The 16691-nt window shown below is 45.0% G+C and overlaps 1 protein-coding gene across 7 annotated transcripts in view; it reads right to left on the bottom strand.

Moving 5' to 3' along the window:
• The window catches only part of Scn8a (sodium voltage-gated channel alpha subunit 8), a 182910-nt gene that overhangs the window by 63348 nt on the left and 102871 nt on the right, over positions 1-16691 (bottom strand). For all 7 annotated transcript variants that reach the window (XM_031356119.1, XM_031356110.1, XM_031356124.1 and 4 more), the window contains exons 10-12: positions 15710-15916; positions 13972-14265; positions 5594-5950 (exon numbers count right to left, since the gene is read on the bottom strand). In XM_031356119.1, the coding sequence (XP_031211979.1) occupies positions 5594-5950; positions 13972-14265; positions 15710-15916 (858 nt within the window). The remainder of the gene's footprint in view (positions 1-5593; positions 5951-13971; positions 14266-15709; positions 15917-16691) is intronic.

Here is a 16691-nt window from a genome sequence, read left to right as displayed (position 1 = left end):
GGTGGGGGGAGCTGAGGGTCACTGAGTAGAGGGAGCTGAGGGTCACTGAGGAGGAAGCTGAGGGTCACTGAAGGGGAGTAGGTGGATTATTGACCTTTGGGTTGGATTGGTCAGGCATTGTGCCATACATCTGCAATCCCACACTTGGAGGCTGAGGCAGGAAGATTACAAGTTCAAGGCCTGAGTTACACAGTGAGACTCTATTTAAAAGAAAGTAAAGAGGCTGGAGTCATAACTCAGTGATGTAAACTTAGTGCTTGCCTAGCATGCATGAGACCCTGGGATCATAGGAGACATATATACACACACACACACTCACACATACCCTGGAATCCAAAGAAACACACACACACACACACACACACCCTGGAATCCCAGGAAACATACATACATACACACACATACACACAAACCCTGGAACCCCAGGAAACACACACATACACACACACCCTAGATTCCCAGGAAACACACACACACACACCCTGGGATCACAGGAAACACACACATACACACACACACCCCCCCTAAACTCAGTACAAGCTAGTTCCATCACTATCTTTCTTAGTCCAAACACGAAGTCGATCAGGTTACTTGGATACTGATGCCCAGCCTCTTAAACCTGAGCTGTTCTCATAAAGATGTGGCTATATCTGCAGGGGGCCAGTCCTGCCCACATTTCTCCAGATCTGCCCAAGGAAGCTACAACTTTATATTGATACTAAATTGCTTTCACAAGGAATACACAATTGAACTTTATCTGCTGCCAGGCACTTTGTTATAGCTGAAATTTATAGTATTTCAAAAGCGTCCTTAGAACCATTACCACCATTAACTAGTCACCTAGTCAAGCATTTCTACAATTCCTGAGGGTTCTGCTTTGAAACAAGTCTACAATGACTCCCTTTTCTCAAAGGATCTATATGATCTTAGAAGGGGCCCCACCCTTTCCATGTCAGGCAAACAACTCTTCCATCTTTTTTTTGGGCTAAAAGAGATCAGGCAGAGAGAGCGTGGCAGAGCCAGGCCATGAGCATCCTGACACCACAGCCTGATATCTAGCCTTCTCAGTTGCCCCCACGGCAAAGGCCTCCCGCTTTGCGTTCTTGCTTTTGGTTTTGCTTTTTACAGAGAAGAAAATGCCAAGCAGTAAATCTTCCTAGAGTCCCATGAGCAGACAGGAGAGATTGTGCTTCTGAGTCAGTCTCAAGGGAGAGCAGCTTTACACTCACGCCTTAACTCTACTTCCTGTGTGATCAGGGAGGGAGAGGGGCTACTTAGTGATCAGGGAGGGATAGGGGCTACTTAGTGATCAGGGAGGGAGAGGGGCTACTTAGTGATCAGGGAGGGAGAGGGGCTACTTAGTGATCAGGGAGGGAGAGGAGCTACTTAGTCCCTAAGCCCTGTTAGGGAAGGGGCTGTGAGCATTACAAAGCCTGGACATCTGCATTCTGCCTCAGCAGATTTCTCAGTAAAGTGGATTCTGGACTGTTGGTAGCACCTGCTTTCTTTATGAGCAAAGATTAGTGGTTCTCACTTTCCAGTTCAGAGAGAAAGATGCAGAAGAGGCTCCTCTGCATCAGAAAAAAAAAGAGAGAGACAATTCCTAAACTATGAAAAAAAAATCTGTCAATCACAACCACATAATCAATGAGGGTGTGAATGAAAAAATCTGTCAATCACAACCACATAATCAATGAGGGTGTGAATGCTTTTTTATGAGATGCTAATGATATAATATCCAGACGTCTTTCTTATCTTTCTTCCCCTCTTTCTTTTAAATTTTATTTATATTTCTTATTTGGACTCAAGCCCACATGGATACTGGATACAGTATCAATGGCTTCTATAGCAGTCCACAAAGCATGAATATGCGTGAAGACAAGTTAGTTCTTAACATATCTGATAGTAAGGATCAATATATCTCAGCCTAAAGAGACAGTGATTATTATCCGGCCTAGGCTTCCAGATGAGTAATTAATGCCTTAAATTTCATAATTAAAGCAATAGTGTTTAACATAAAAGATTTAATACATTATGTCCTTTTAGGAAAAATGATTATTTTCCCAACTTTGCAAAGAAGCTAATATTTTAACTGTCAGAAAAATCTCTTGGGTCTCAGGAGACCTCAGTTCAAGTTTCACTTATACAAGTTACTAAATCTCTCTCTGAGGACAAAAATCACTTATTTTATAGTGTAGTCACAAAAAATAAGCAACAGTAAGCTCTGCTGGCTCAGGTCTGCAGGCCCCGTACTCAGGAGGGTGAGGCTAAAGGGTCCTGAGTTCGACACGAAACTGGGTTAACACTCGGAGATGAAGGGCAATCTGAACCACACAGTGAAATCTTGTCTCAAACAAGCAAGCAAGCAAAACCAAGGGGCAGGTAGATAGAAATGCAGCTCAGTCATAGAGTGCTTGCAAGGGGCAGGTAGATAGAAATGCAGCTCAGTCATAGAGTGATTGCAAGGGGCGGGTAGATAGAAATGCAGCTCAGTCATAGAGTGCTTGCAAGGGGTGGGTAGATAGAAATGCAGCTCAGTCATAGAGTGCTTGCAAGGGGTAGGTAGATAGAAATGCAGCTCAGTCATAGAGTGCTTGCAAGGGGCAGGTAGATAGAAATGCAGCTCAGTCATAGAGATATTGCAAGGGGCAGGTAGATAGAAATGCAGCTCAGTCATAGAGTGCTTGCAAGGGGCGGGTAGATAGAAATGCAGCTCAGTCATAGAGTACTTGCAAGGGGCGGGTAGATAGAAATGCAGCTCAGTCAGAGTGCTTGCAAGGGGCAGGTAGATAGAAATGCAGCTCAGTCATAGAGTGCTTGCAAGGGGTAGGTAGATAGAAATGCAGCTCAGTCATAGAGATATTGCAAGGGGCAGGTAGATAGAAATGCAGCTCAGTCATAGAGTGCTTTCAAGGGGCAGGTAGATAGAAATGCAGCTCAGTCATAGAGATATTGCAAGGGGCAGGTAGATAGAAATGCAGCTCAGTCATAGAGATATTGCAAGGGGCAGGTAGATAGAAATGCAGCTCAATCATAGAGTGCTTGCAAGGGGTGGGTAGATAGAAATGCAGCTCAGTTATAGAGTGATTGCTCAGCCTTGAGTTAGACTTCCCTCCCCTCCCCACATAGAATATGGACATAGTTGATCGATACATAAGTAAGAAAACCACAAGGTATGGGAAAATAACTCACAATTCCTCATTCCCAGGGAAGGTCTCTAGCCGTCAACCAGTTGCCTTTCCCCCTACACATCAGTCTCCATATGGATTTGATCTCACACCACATAACTGATGCATCCTACTTGCTCTGTTTGGTTCTTCAGAACCTGTTAGCACAGCTGACACATCTTCCTGCACCATTAGGAATCAGCCGTAACTGAAGCGTTCTGGCTTCCTTGGCTAGGAAACCCTTGGGGACTATAACAACATTCTTGTCTGCTGTTTCTTCCTGCTGTGCTGGAGTTCTGAGCTCCTGGCCTTGGGGCTCCTCATTCCTGCCACCAACATCCCTTAGGGCTATTTTCAAGAATCTCCTAAGTGCCTGCATGGCACTCCACAGTGCAGGGAGGGATAGACACCTTACTGCATGGCCATCTGAACATTTTTCCCACACAGTACAGCAGAAACCACCAACCCAACCCAGTCCAGTCCAGTTCAGTCTTCAAGCATGATCATGCCTAAGCTAACATTAAGATACTTCTAGAATATCTCTCATACCTTTTGTTTGGGGGTGGGGGGAAGGCAGCTTTGTGATTTAGCTTATAAACTGTAAACTTGCAACACATCACAATTCAATTTGCCTTTGAATATTTGAATTTTCGAGCTGCCCCAGCTGTGCTACCATGTGACCCAACCTTTACTTTCCACTGATGTCCACTCTTGTTGGTTTTCCCAGAGAATCTAACTATCTGGGTATCAAGCCCAAAGTTTACCCTAGCTATGGAATCAATGAAAATCAAATGAAAATGTAATACGATGGTGATATATTTGTTTATTTTGGCCAGAGCTCTGGTTGCAGGATCAAGTCACTGTTTGTCATTACTTCTCACTGTAACTTTAAACAATTGGGTCTCCAGAAGGACAATGGCCAACGGAGTGGACAGAGATGACATTAAAACTACCTGGAAGGAAAAAAGACTGGCTTTTCAGAGGGTAGCGGTTCTAAAAATAACTTACAGGCTGGCCTAGAGGTGTAGCCCAGTGGGAGAGCTTTGGTCTAGTGTGTAGATAGATGGCCCTGTTGGATCCCACAACCAAACACAGCTGCTGTACCATAGCTACAGAAAGGAAGGGGAGATCTGAGGCTCGTAAATGACTAAGTATCTAAGGGACAAGGTGAGAGAGATGAGGCAACTCAAACTGACTTTTGAATTCCTTTTTCCATTTCCTTCCACCCAGCATGTGCTGCTAGAGAGGGAAGAGAGGGCCATGGGCATGCCAGATGCACAGCTCTTCCATTAAGCTCCATATACCAGCCCTGTCCTTTTGGATTTTTATCTGTATGGTCAACAGCTTCCCTAAACTCCTAACACAGATCACTCAGAGATATTTCACACACGATTATCCGCTTCCTTTCCCACATGCACCATGCTAATTAAGGGGCTGGTGGTCTTCATGCTGTGTTAGAGGCATGGAGGTGTTAGACGTTAGAACATGCTGCCTCAAGAGGCCTACACCAGTCGCAGACGTTAAGAAGCTGGAGGTAGGCAGGGCCAGGACTACTGAGGTATAGTAATCTAAAACTTTCAAAAAGAGCTTAGAATTTAAAGAAATGTGGAGATGGCTTTTCCCAAAGAGGGAGCCGTTACTGAGCCCTTAGACAATTGATTCTCTGAAGCGATTATGTGCTACTCCTCCGGAGCCTGACAATTGACTCCACTTAAATTTATCTTCTGCCTTTCTTCTCTTTCCTTCCTCCCCCATACACCACGTGTTCTTGCCTGAACCTCCCACTTTCCCCGCCCCTCAGTCCCCCATTCCAATCCATTCTGAGACTCCAGGTCCAGTTCTCTCTAACCACTCCTGGCCTACTTGCTTGGTACAACTTCCACCCCAGCAGCGTGCATGATCACTCCTCTTTGGAAAAAAAAAATCACGTCCCATCCTTGTAAAGGGGCAGAAAATAATTCGAAAATAATATATATTTAAATAGTAACAGTAATGTCTTTAAATTCCAAGCTGTTTTCCTAGGCGGGAAAGATGACGGAAGAGAAGCAGTGATTTCAAACCAGCTCAGACTAGGTCACTCACTGGTAGTGGCAAATGGTCATTATTTCATTGCGTCCTGCAGTCAATCAAAGCGTGTGTGTATGGGGAGGGGCAGAGGGCGACCTCATTTGCTCAGATGGAGGGAAAGGGAAACAGGTAAGAGGAACCCAGAAAAGCAGGAGGAGATGAAGCAGAAACTACAGAAAAGGATGAGGGGAGACTGAGGGCGAGTAAAGGGAAACCGAGGAGGGACGGTGGAGAAAAGGGAAGGCAGCCCACGAGGCCAGGAAGGCGGGCAGGAGGCTGCAGGAGGGGAGGCTGCCATGCCTAGCCCGGCCCACCGTGTCCTTCCTTACGCTGTCCGTGGCTGCCTTATCTATTTTCACCTCAGGCAGGAGCCGCCCGATGTGCGAGCCAGGCCCGATGAGCGACACCACGCCGTTGCAGTCCACGGTGCTGTTGCGCTTCACGCTGCGCCGCAGGCTGGGGAAGATGCGCGACGAGCGGCTGCACTGGCTGTAGCCGCTGTAGCCGCTGTAGCTGCTGCGGCGCTCGCGGGCGCGGATCGGGATAAAGAGCGAGTCGCGCCGGCCCTCGCTCTCCTCCACTGTGCTGTGCTCGTCGTCTGCGAACTCGTTCTCCGAGCCGGGGTCCCGGAACCGCCCGGGGCCCCGGAAGCTGAAGATACTGCTTTTGCTGTTGTGTCGGGAGAGGAAGGGCGAGCCTGGGATGCTGAGCAGCGACTGGAGAGGGTTTGGGGAGAGGGAGAGAGAAAGAGAAGAGAGGAGTGAGACCAAACAACGCCCCACGGCCCAGCGACATGGCCTCCCCTGCCCGATGAGCCCCTGCCCAATGCACCCCCGCTGTCCTCTGGCCACACCGGGGACAGAAAGTCCTGCGGGAGGTTGGTCTGTTACCAAACATCTTACTTTTAATCACACCTGCCCAAATACCCAGGATCTCCAATGGACCCTGCTCGCAAATCACTGTTTCTTATGCTTACTACCAGCTCCACAGAACGTGCTTTTAAGGCTACCCAACTTGTACTCCAGGGCCCACCCAGCAAAATCAGAACTTGCCTTCTCTCCATGGGAATCTGCCTGGAGTTCTGATAGAACTAGAAACGCCACTGTTTAGTCAGCTGGCCCGTGATATATATCTCCTCCACTTTCAAGCTAACATCTTTTAAAATCAGAATTTAAGTAGCTGTAAATAATTTATTTCCCAATTTAGTTAGTTGTAAATTACATAATTCCCAGCACTGACATTTTCACAACTCTTTACCAAATTTTTCATTTATTTTTATCTTTTAGAACATTTCCTTTGCACAGTCTCTCCAAAATTTTATGAAAGCGCACTTTTATGCTTAAATGTATTTTATTGATCACCACTGAATACTTCTCTGAACAAAAGAAGCACCTCCGAAATTTAAAACTTCCTTCTGTGACCATGAATCCCTGAGACATTTTTCAATTCCTCTCAGATTATAGTTTTTATGAATGTAATTGATCACACTACATATATGTAGTGTCTATTTGACAAGCAAGTAGCTTAAAAGTAGCTATTGATGCTCACCTTTCAATGAGATGGCTGTTGGTTTTTATTCATGCTTCCCTGTTTGTTGACAGGGTTACTTATGAGGGAAGGGAGATATGGCTTACCCACGCCCATTCCTAATAATCGAATTTAAGTGTTGGGGCCCCTTATTCATATAAATATTACCTTGGAAAGAATTGTGCTATAATGTCATTCAATTCTTTGAACTCCTTCCAAGTTATATGCCAAAAACCACACGGCAGACTAGCAGCCAGATGTATTTTAAGGATCTGCCAGATGACAAACTCACTCCTTTTCATTTTGTTGAGCATGGGGCATGGTCAACTTGCTAGGGGATGTGTTGGCTGGCTAGAAGCAGCCCCTTTCCTGAATGCTGAGGGTCTTGGAAAGGGGGATATTAATGATTCTCAGGACACTGTATGCTCCTTTTACTCTAAGACAGCTCTGGCTAACACAACAGAAAAGGGGACAAGCAAAACCATGTTGCATTATTGCCAACATTGTATCTGTACATTGTATCAGTCTCATAGCACCTGCTCTAAGTACATTGTGTCAGAGTCTCACATCACCTGCTCTAAGTACATTGTATCAGAGTCTCATAGCACCTGCTTTAAATACACTGTATCAGAGTCTTAAGACTGCAGATTTAGTGTCATTAGTTTAGGGAGTCTGAAACATGACTTATTCTACAAGAGTAGTTTTCTATATCAAAGGAGGTGGTCAAATTAAACTTGTTTTCACTGGAAAAAGTATGATCTCATCTTTTATTTTTAACATATGTGTCCCACTCATAATAATTCCAGTCCTGAATTTACAATGTTCCAGAATATTTGTTTATAACTATTTTTCTCTCAATAGACACAAATGAGGAAAGTGTTGTAGTACAGTTAAGGTTCCTGTTTTAAAGAAAACTTTGCAGGCAACAATGCTTTCAATTGTCCTTTCACAGGACATCCTTAAGGCAAGGAGCCACATAAGATGACCTGGGATGGGGTGGGGTGGGGGATGAGGAGGGTACTGCAGGGGAACTTTGGGCCCCAAGGCTTGATCTCAGCCACAGCTCTGTGTAGGTCAAAGGTTAGTGGATCTGGTTCCTACATCTTCAGGCGCTGAAAGGAGACAAAGCCCAGTGTGAGCTAACTTCTGGAAGAGGAAGGCACTAGTCTTTGAGGGAACTGTTACAATCCAAAGCTGTAGCTAGAGTTTCTGCCTCAGAGTTTAGGCCTACTTTTCTGCTAAAGTGCCTACTGTGTCAATATAGCACACATATTATAAATGTTAGAGGAAAACTGCAATGTGCTTTTGATGATACCCCTAGTAGAGCTGCTGTGTTCAGGATTTTGTCCTTGACTCTGTCCAGAACTGCATTTCTGATTCTACGTTCTAAAGTGCTTCTAGGTCCCTTTTCTTTTTGTAATGCACACGCCTCTGTCCTAGATGGGTTATGTTCTCTCTGAAGAATTCTAACTCAGTGCATGTCACCTGTGGCTTCCACTTGCTGCTTAGCATCTTCCTGACTTGGCTCTAAAACCTACAAATTTCTGAGACATATCTGAGTTTTATCACTGGGGGCTACATCAAGAAAATCATAATCAGCACTGGGAGTACAGCCCGTTAACAGTGCTTGCTAGGGTTCACATGGGGCCGGGTTCTACCCCCAGTACCACAAAAGAAAACAAAGAAAGTAAAAAGTAAGCAAAAGTCATGAAAATAGGTCATTTTTGCCTATGTGAGGATAAAGTCATTTCAGAATGAGAAAGTCATGAACCATAGGTCATTTTCACCTATGTGAGGATAAAGTCATTTCAGAATGCTTGCGGCATGCTTTGTTCAGACCTTGTCCAGGCCTTGGTCAGCAATAAATGTTAAGGGAGGTCCCAGCACCCTCCGTGACTATTCTGATACATCCTGGCAGTGAGAGTGGATGACACTCTGGTTAGATTTCAGAATGCTGACTCTATCCTGTTTGTGACTGAGTGCTGGCATTATGAGGGTATACACGCGGCCAGCTCCAGACTTCCTTCTCCCCAGTTGTGGATTGGTAAGGGGGATCAGGGCCTCTCTTCTTTACTTTTCTTGTCTTACATGTGTGCTTGTGCATCCTCATTGGAGTCCTGAACTTGTTCTACTCAATATGAGCAATGAGTGCAGCCTTTGCAGATCAAAGCTAGAACAAAGCTTACTGGCTTACAGTAAGACAAATGCATACTAGGAAATTTTATGGCAATTAACATTGTCATAACACCAAAGAACACGATAATTTCTAGAAATTCGTTGTTACTGTATTTTACAATAGTATCCGCTTGTGAACAACTGGAGAAAATAATAGCTCGCCTTCACCACAGGCTGGTAAAAATGACTGGCTGAAAGATGGTGTCTTAAGATGTAAAAACAAAAGCTGGGCATGCTGTCAGCCCAGAACTCAGGAGGCTAAGGCAAGAGGGTCACACAAGTTTGTGACCAGACTAGGCTATAATATCAAGACCCTGTCTCAACAATAACCACCACCAACAAAAGGACACAGTGAGAGGAGCTTGTGCTTCTGCCCCGGTCAGTTGTTCCTGGTGTGCAGGACCGCACTGAGGGCATGGTCTCTAGGAAGGAACGGTCAAAGCAGGGGAGGCAGGTCTGAGACAGCCCCAAACTGGAGAACTTGAATAATTGGGAGTATATGTGAGCCATAGAGGTAGAATGGAAAGGCTGGCTACTCAGTTCTGGAGTGGTTTAGGGAAGGGAAATGCTAGCTTGCACAGAAAGGAAGTTAACTAGGGACAGTAGCTTTGGATTGGTTAAGTTACACATGAAAGGAAGACTCAAAGGCAACTAAGGGGGTAGATATAAGAGAAATTTCATAATCTGTTCTACAGCACAAAACATCTGAGGGCCTCACTAGAAAGACATATGGACAAAGCAAAACGGGAGCACCTTTGGTAGCTCCTAGAGTCATCTTTAATAATTTGTACACTAGGAGGTGCAGTCAAGTCTATTCCGGGATTGGCAGGTGTTTTTGTTAACATCGTTGTTGCCCTTCAAGTGTGCACCAGGCAGCCACCCTGCCCCAGGACTTTCCTTCTCCGTGGATGCCATGCCCCTCCTTTCCTGTTGTCTAAATGCTCTTCCTTCCCATTGTTCGGTTTCTTCCTGTCAACTTCCCCAACCCTTGCACAGCATCAAGCACCTCTTTTCGGGTACGACATCCTTTTTATAGTTGTAAAATCTCCTTGGACCATCTACAAGGCACTTATGGGCTTCATACCATTTATATCTCCTTATATCTCTTGGGCTGCTTTCTATATAGTAGATATAACTAGCTTAAATGGTTTATACTCTAATTATACACTGCAAATTGACCATACTTACATGCAATGGGTCCCTGTTCCCCCTTGACTGGATCATGTTCCACTAACACTGCCTTGTGCATTAATTGTCCCCTAAAGAAAGACACTCTATTTACTTGATGATAAACTTTAACTTTATTTAATAAAACACCTGTTGTGTCTCAGGGCCATGGCTCTATTCAGTCCTGAGACCCAGTCAGGTTCATGAAATGAGAAGGTCTTGCTTCTTATTTTAAAAATTGTTCTTGTCAACCAATTGAGTGCTTCTGTCCCTTCTCAGATGGCCACATCATAGCTACTTAAGAAATATGACCTTCTATAGTTTTTTTCTTGGATGAATAGCTCTCAGGTGCTCTGGACCTAAGGGATGGACCTTTATATTCTCCACACACAAATCTGTAGACATCCACAGGCATATGACCACTGTTTGAAATATGATAGACAGACAGACAGACAGACAGACAGACAGACAGATAGAGATAATAGATGATAGATGATTGATAGGTAGATAATAGATGATATATAAATGATAGATTACACATAGATAATAGATGATAGGTAGATGATAGGCAGATAGATAGATGATAGATAGATAGATGATAGGTAATAGTTGGATAGATAGATGATAGGTAGATGATAGATAGATAAGTGGTTTTAAACAGTCTATTTCTTTTTCCCTCACCATTTTCTTTCCAACAGTGATTTTTAAGATGTGATCTGAGGACTCCTAGAGGTCTATCTAACCACCCTGCCTCCCAGCCAGGTCAAAACTGTTTGGTGATAATAGTGAGATGATAACTTTTAAAATTATTTTTATTTTCTCACAAGCATCTGAGGGAGGCTGTGGGCTGACAGCTTTGCTATATTTGAAGGCTTTTAAGATCTTCCAGCATTTGGAAGCTCTGCATAGGTCAGTGAACCAAAGTTTGGCAAAGAATAATACATGCTACCATCATGCATGGTTTAAGAGCTGTTGGTACAAAACAGCAAAGGAGTTTAGTATATCAGCATGTGGAAGTTTAAAATATATAAGTATGTATAAATTTTCTTAAATATAACTTCTAATAAGATAGACTAAAGTACTTTTAAAGAAAAAGGCTGTGTGGGGTCCTCCATCACTTTTACATTTACATGTGTGTGTGTGTGTGTGTGTGTGTGCTGTTGTTCACATGAATGCAACGTGTGGAAATCCATTCATGTCTGTTCCAGGAACTGAACTCATGCGGTCAGGCTTGGCAGCAACATCCTTTACCTACCGAGTCCTCTCATGGATCCCTTGATAATTTTTAAAAATATAAAGATGTTCTAAGACCATAAAGATTTGAGAACTTCTACAACAGAATACACCTTACAAAACAACAGCACAGCTTCAGAATAATAGTTACAGAAGTGTGGTGAGTCCTGAAAACTGAGAGAAATGAGTGGAGAGCAAGGGTATGGGAGATGTCAGATGACAACAGGCCAGGCGTGGTGGTGCATGCCTTTAATCCCAGTACTCGGGAGGCAGAGGCAGGCAGAGCTCTATGAGTTTGAGGCCAGCCTGGTCTACAGAGTGAGTTCCAGGACAGCCAGGGCTACACAGAGAAATCCTGTCTCAAAAACAAACAAACAAGCAAGCAAGCGAACAAACAATGAGAACAGAGAAGAAATGAGCATATACCTGAACTATGCTGTAGAAAACTGAAAGTCCCTGAACCATGCCTGTGTCTGAGCAGGGACGGACAGTGGGGACACAATACAGTCAGAGACAGCAAGAGTGAGCATCCCAGGGCAGAGTCCAGTGCTAGTGTAAGGCATAAGTCTGAGTTAGTCTTGGCACTCAGTCAGCCATGGCTGCCAGTAATCTACAATATTTTTCTTCAAATGGAGAAATTCGGAGAAGTTTCATGTACAGCAGGACATCTCAGAACCAAATTTAATTTTCTAAGTGAGGGAGCAACCATTGTGAGTCCGCTAAAGCCTGTAGATATTCAGAGAGTATCCCATGCCAAGCCTGGGAGCAGGGAGGTTTCCATGATGGAGCGCTGTGATACTCCCAAGACAAGGACAGAACTACAGCAAAGCTGCAGACACAGTCCCCAAGAGAGCAGAACCAGGAAAAAGGGGGTGTGAAGGTGATGCAGGGGTGGCTGCGGGCCCTAGAGGAAGGGAAATCAGGTTTCTACAAGTCCTGTGTTCATCTGGTTAATGGTGTCTGAATGACAGCCATGGGTATGAAAGTGGAGGTTAGGGCTTGAGTAGAAGAAAGGATATGAAAATAAATAAATGTATAGATAGAGGCACAAAAACAAATCATATATAGAAGGCACATAATTACATAGAAGGTATAGAAATACATATATAGAAGGCACATAAGCAAATGCATAGGCAGAAGGCACACACAGTGGAAAGCAACAAGGAGGCTTGTACAATGTGATGGAAAGATGGAGCGGAGATTTCTGCTCTGGGAGGAAGGGCCAGGAGACAGATCTTCACAGTAAGATGTGAAGATCACCTGTGATGTGGACATTTTCAGATGGGACAATTCCACACACAGCAGAAACCAACAGTCACATATGTGAAGTATCTGGTGGTCCGTTCTGGATTAAGGACTGGGTGCCTGATGGGGTCCAATGACTGAGACTGAAGAATGGATTGTATGCATGCTGGTGCAGGACATACTGCAAACTCGATGGTAAACACCCAAGACTTTATTAGTAGACAGAATTACCCTCATTAGGGAAGTCTTCTCGTTCTTTTTAATTAAACTATTCCAAATGTCAATATTTCTTTAATGCCCAACTCAAGCTCATTTCCTTTGACAAGATTTTACATTCCCTATGATATGGAAAAATGAAAGTGGTCAGAGAGCATCTTCCTGTCCACCTATGCCTATTTTCCTGAGGTTTCGAGGAATAAGGGATAAGGTGCCCTTTCTTGCTAAGGACTACATCTATTTCCACATTGTCCAAGACTGTGGCATTCCACTGCTCCCTGTTGCACACCACTCTGTAACCTGGCATTGCTGTCTTTTCTCTACAAGCATCATAAAGACGCTCATTTCATCCAGGCTCTTCTTTGTGTTTATTATTTATCTATTTATTTTGAAATTTTATTATTTATTTTATGTGCGTGTGTGTGTGTGTTTTGCCTGTAGGTATGTCTGTGTGCTATGTGCATGCCTGCTGTCCGTGGAGGGCAGAAGGTGGCACTGGAATCCTTTGGAACTGGAGTTAGGTCATGGGCTACAATGTGGGAGCTGAGGATCAAACGTGGATTCTCTGCAAGAGCAGCCACTGTTCTGTTCTTTGAGGCAGGATCTCTCTGTAGCCCTGGCTGATCTGGAACTCACTCTGTAGACCAGGCTGGCCTCAAATTCAGAGATCCGCCTGCCTCTGCCTCCTGAGTGCTGGGATTAAAGGCACCCCACTCTCATTTGGAGCATTTGATGTTTTCTTGACACAGGGGCTTGCTTTGCAGGTTGGCCTTGAACTCAGGATCCTCTTGCCTTAGCCACTGGAGTTTTATCAGCATGTGCCATCATATCAAGCTTTCACACATGCTCAAATAAAATATCCTAAAGACTTTCCCAACCGCAATTCTTTAGCAACAACCACACACAGTTCCTATAGGGCAGTTTGGCCACTAAGAGGGGAAAAGTCCCTTCTGGTGTTTTGACCTACAGCTTCGTAGTTTGAAGTAGTCACTAAAGTGAAGCAAGGCTGCCAAGTAGGAGAGTACAGGCCTGGGCCTGTCTGTCTGACCAGGAGGAAGGGTAATGGGGAGGCTTCCACTGCTGGGAGGAGGCACAGGTGCTGGGGAAGGCCCAGCAGGCTGAAGGAACCAAGCAGGATTCTTTTGGTTTATTTGAGACAATGTAGGGACTTTACCTGATTCATGATGGAAAACTTCCTCCCTATCCTGTTGTCTGGCAGCCGGAAGGTCTTCCTTCTCATGCCATCTTCCGACTCTGACTTAAACACCTTCTCGGGGTCCCCCTTCTCCCCGCCTTCAGAGAGCTCCTTCTGCTTCCTCTTCTTCCGGCGGTTCCGCCGCTCCTTTGCGCTCTTGGAACTGAGTTTGGACAGTTCAGATGAGCTCCTCGGAGAGCCTACCCCATCTTCCCCTTCTTCTTCAATGGCATCTTCTGAGACAGTGCCCGCCGAAGTGGCCATTGCAGCAGCCTAGGAATGGGACCATAGCAACAGACCTGGTCAGAAGCATTATCTGGAGCCACCAATCAGCCACTAACAGACAGGGATGGGGGTGGGGTGGGGTGGGGGTGGGGGGGGAGAGCCCATCCTGCTGGAAGAGGCTGAGGTCAGCACTGGCTGCCCCACTCTCTGTGAACTTGCATCCTGGTACACAGGATGACCAGCGCCTCTCATGGTAAGCATGCTGGGGACTTATTTTGAGCATCCCAGGTAAGGCCCTGGCTGCTGTCTTCATACCAAAGGATTTCTTAGTGAGCGACAATGGAAATGAAGGCTTAGAAACTATATTACATGTTATCCGGCAAACACTGCAATGTGTGTGTGACTCATATATACAAGTCATGCATACGAATAGGAGGTTAAATATTAACAGTAATAGAATCACAATTGTTTCTAAATTTTACTTTTTGCAAATATCTTCATTTTAAGTGTTTAAAACCTATCTATTATTGTCTGTATGTGCGTGGGGGGGGTGTGTGTATGTGTGTGTATACAGATATCAAAGGAAAAACTTTTATGAAGTCAGTTTTTGCATTCTGGGGATCAAACTCAGGTCACCAGGCTTTTGTGGAAAGCTTCCCCTCCCACCCCCTGCCGCCCACCGAGCCATCTCACTGTGTCTCTCACCTCCTTAAATGTGTGTGTATATCTGTGTGTATGTGTGTGTATATGTGTGTGCACACACGAGTATGTGTATATGTATTTGTGTGTGTCTATGTGTGCATTTGTGTGTATCTTTGTGTATGTGTGTATTTGTGAATGTGTATTTGTGTGTGCATGTGTATGTGTGTGTCCATGTATGTATATACGTATGTATTTGTGTGTGTATGTATGTGCGTGTGTGTATGTGTGTGTATACAAGAGTTGAGGCCAGAAGTCAACCCAGGATTTCACCCACTTTGTTTTTTGAGACAGGTCTCTCACTAGCCTGGAACTCACTAAGTAGGCTAGGCTGGCTGGCCAGGGACCCCTGGGACCCACCCATCTCTACCTATGGGCATGGCTTCAGGGAGCCACCATGTCTGGCTTTTTGTGTGGGTTCTTGGGATAAACTCAGGTCCTCATGCTTCTGTGGCAAGCACTTTACTGACTTCGTTCTCTCCCCAGCTCCCTGTATTTTATTTTAAGTTAGAAATAATACTCTCTGGCCACAGTGAACCAACCCATCAAGGGCATCCCAATGTTTCTCCAATCAGAAAGTGGGTAGGTACAGAGTATCGCTCTCTGTAGATCATCAGTGCTCGGATGTACAAAGCTCTGTGTTCAGTCTCCAATCCTGAGTCAATCAACAAAGCAGGCTGTGCTGCAGCTCCCTTCCACAGGAGTTGAAAGCTGCATTGAGAAAGTCACTGGCAATCAGCGGGCCTTAGCTCTGAGACCTGGAAGAAGGCGGGGCGCAGGGCTGCCCACTCACCTGCGCCTCCTCCTGCTGCTTCTTGAGCTGCTCCAGCATCGCCTTGAACTCGGCCTCTTTCTGCTCTGCCTCCTCCAGCGTTGCCTGGTTCTGCTCTTCGTAAGCCATGGCCACCACAGCCAAGATCAAGTTCACCAAATAGAAAGAACCCACGAAGATGACCAAGACAAAGAAGATCATGTACGTCTTTCCGGCTGCTCGTAAGGTCTGAAAGATGAAGGCCAAGTTCTCAGTGTGAGCCGGGTTCCTCAGTGGGGACTGACGCCAGCTGAAGAGGTCAGAGTTTCCTTGCATGGTATTTTGCTCCCACTCCATATCCCAGTGGTCAAATGTCTTCCTAATGCTTAACTCTCGCTTCCATTGTGGGAGAAGAATGTCTCCTGGATTTTGCTTTCATAGAAAAATATTCTATCTGTCTGTTTTAGAAAAGGTCTTGCAATGTACCCCTGGCTGGTATGGAACTTGCTATGTAAATCAAACTGGCTTCAAATTCCCAGTGACCCTCCTGAGCACCAGGATCCTAACCTATACCACAGGCCTGACTCATCTTGATTCCTTCAGTCAGCAAGCACTTAGTGGGATTTAGTGTCTGTTATGCTCAACAGTAAGGACTGCCTTGGGGATTGGAAATAGCAGCTTCTCTTAAAGAGGCTCCTTTTTGCAAGGGGAGGTTTATTTCTTATCCTCTAACTAACCAGCATCATCAGCCACAGGAAAAAGCAATGGCCTGTCAGGATTTCTAAGGTTAGCAATCAGGGGCACCAATTTCCTCATTATGACTTGTGAGTTACAAGACAATGAAGTCATCCTAGGGTGGCAACCACATACCTGAACAAGACCATAGCTCTAAAAATATTGATGAGTCATACTTCAAGGATCTATGGAGAGAGACCCCATCATTTAAGCACCCAGGAAGGTGCCCTGCACAAACAAGTGTTTGCTGTTTCTTAAACAAATGTGCTGATACCTGAAACCCAAAAAA

This window comes from Mastomys coucha, unplaced genomic scaffold, assembly GCF_008632895.1.
Source record: "Mastomys coucha isolate ucsf_1 unplaced genomic scaffold, UCSF_Mcou_1 pScaffold11, whole genome shotgun sequence".
Taxonomy (NCBI): Eukaryota; Metazoa; Chordata; class Mammalia; order Rodentia; family Muridae; genus Mastomys; species Mastomys coucha.
The sequence above is the reverse complement of the archived record's forward strand: the minus strand, read 5'-3'. Positions and strand labels throughout refer to the sequence as shown.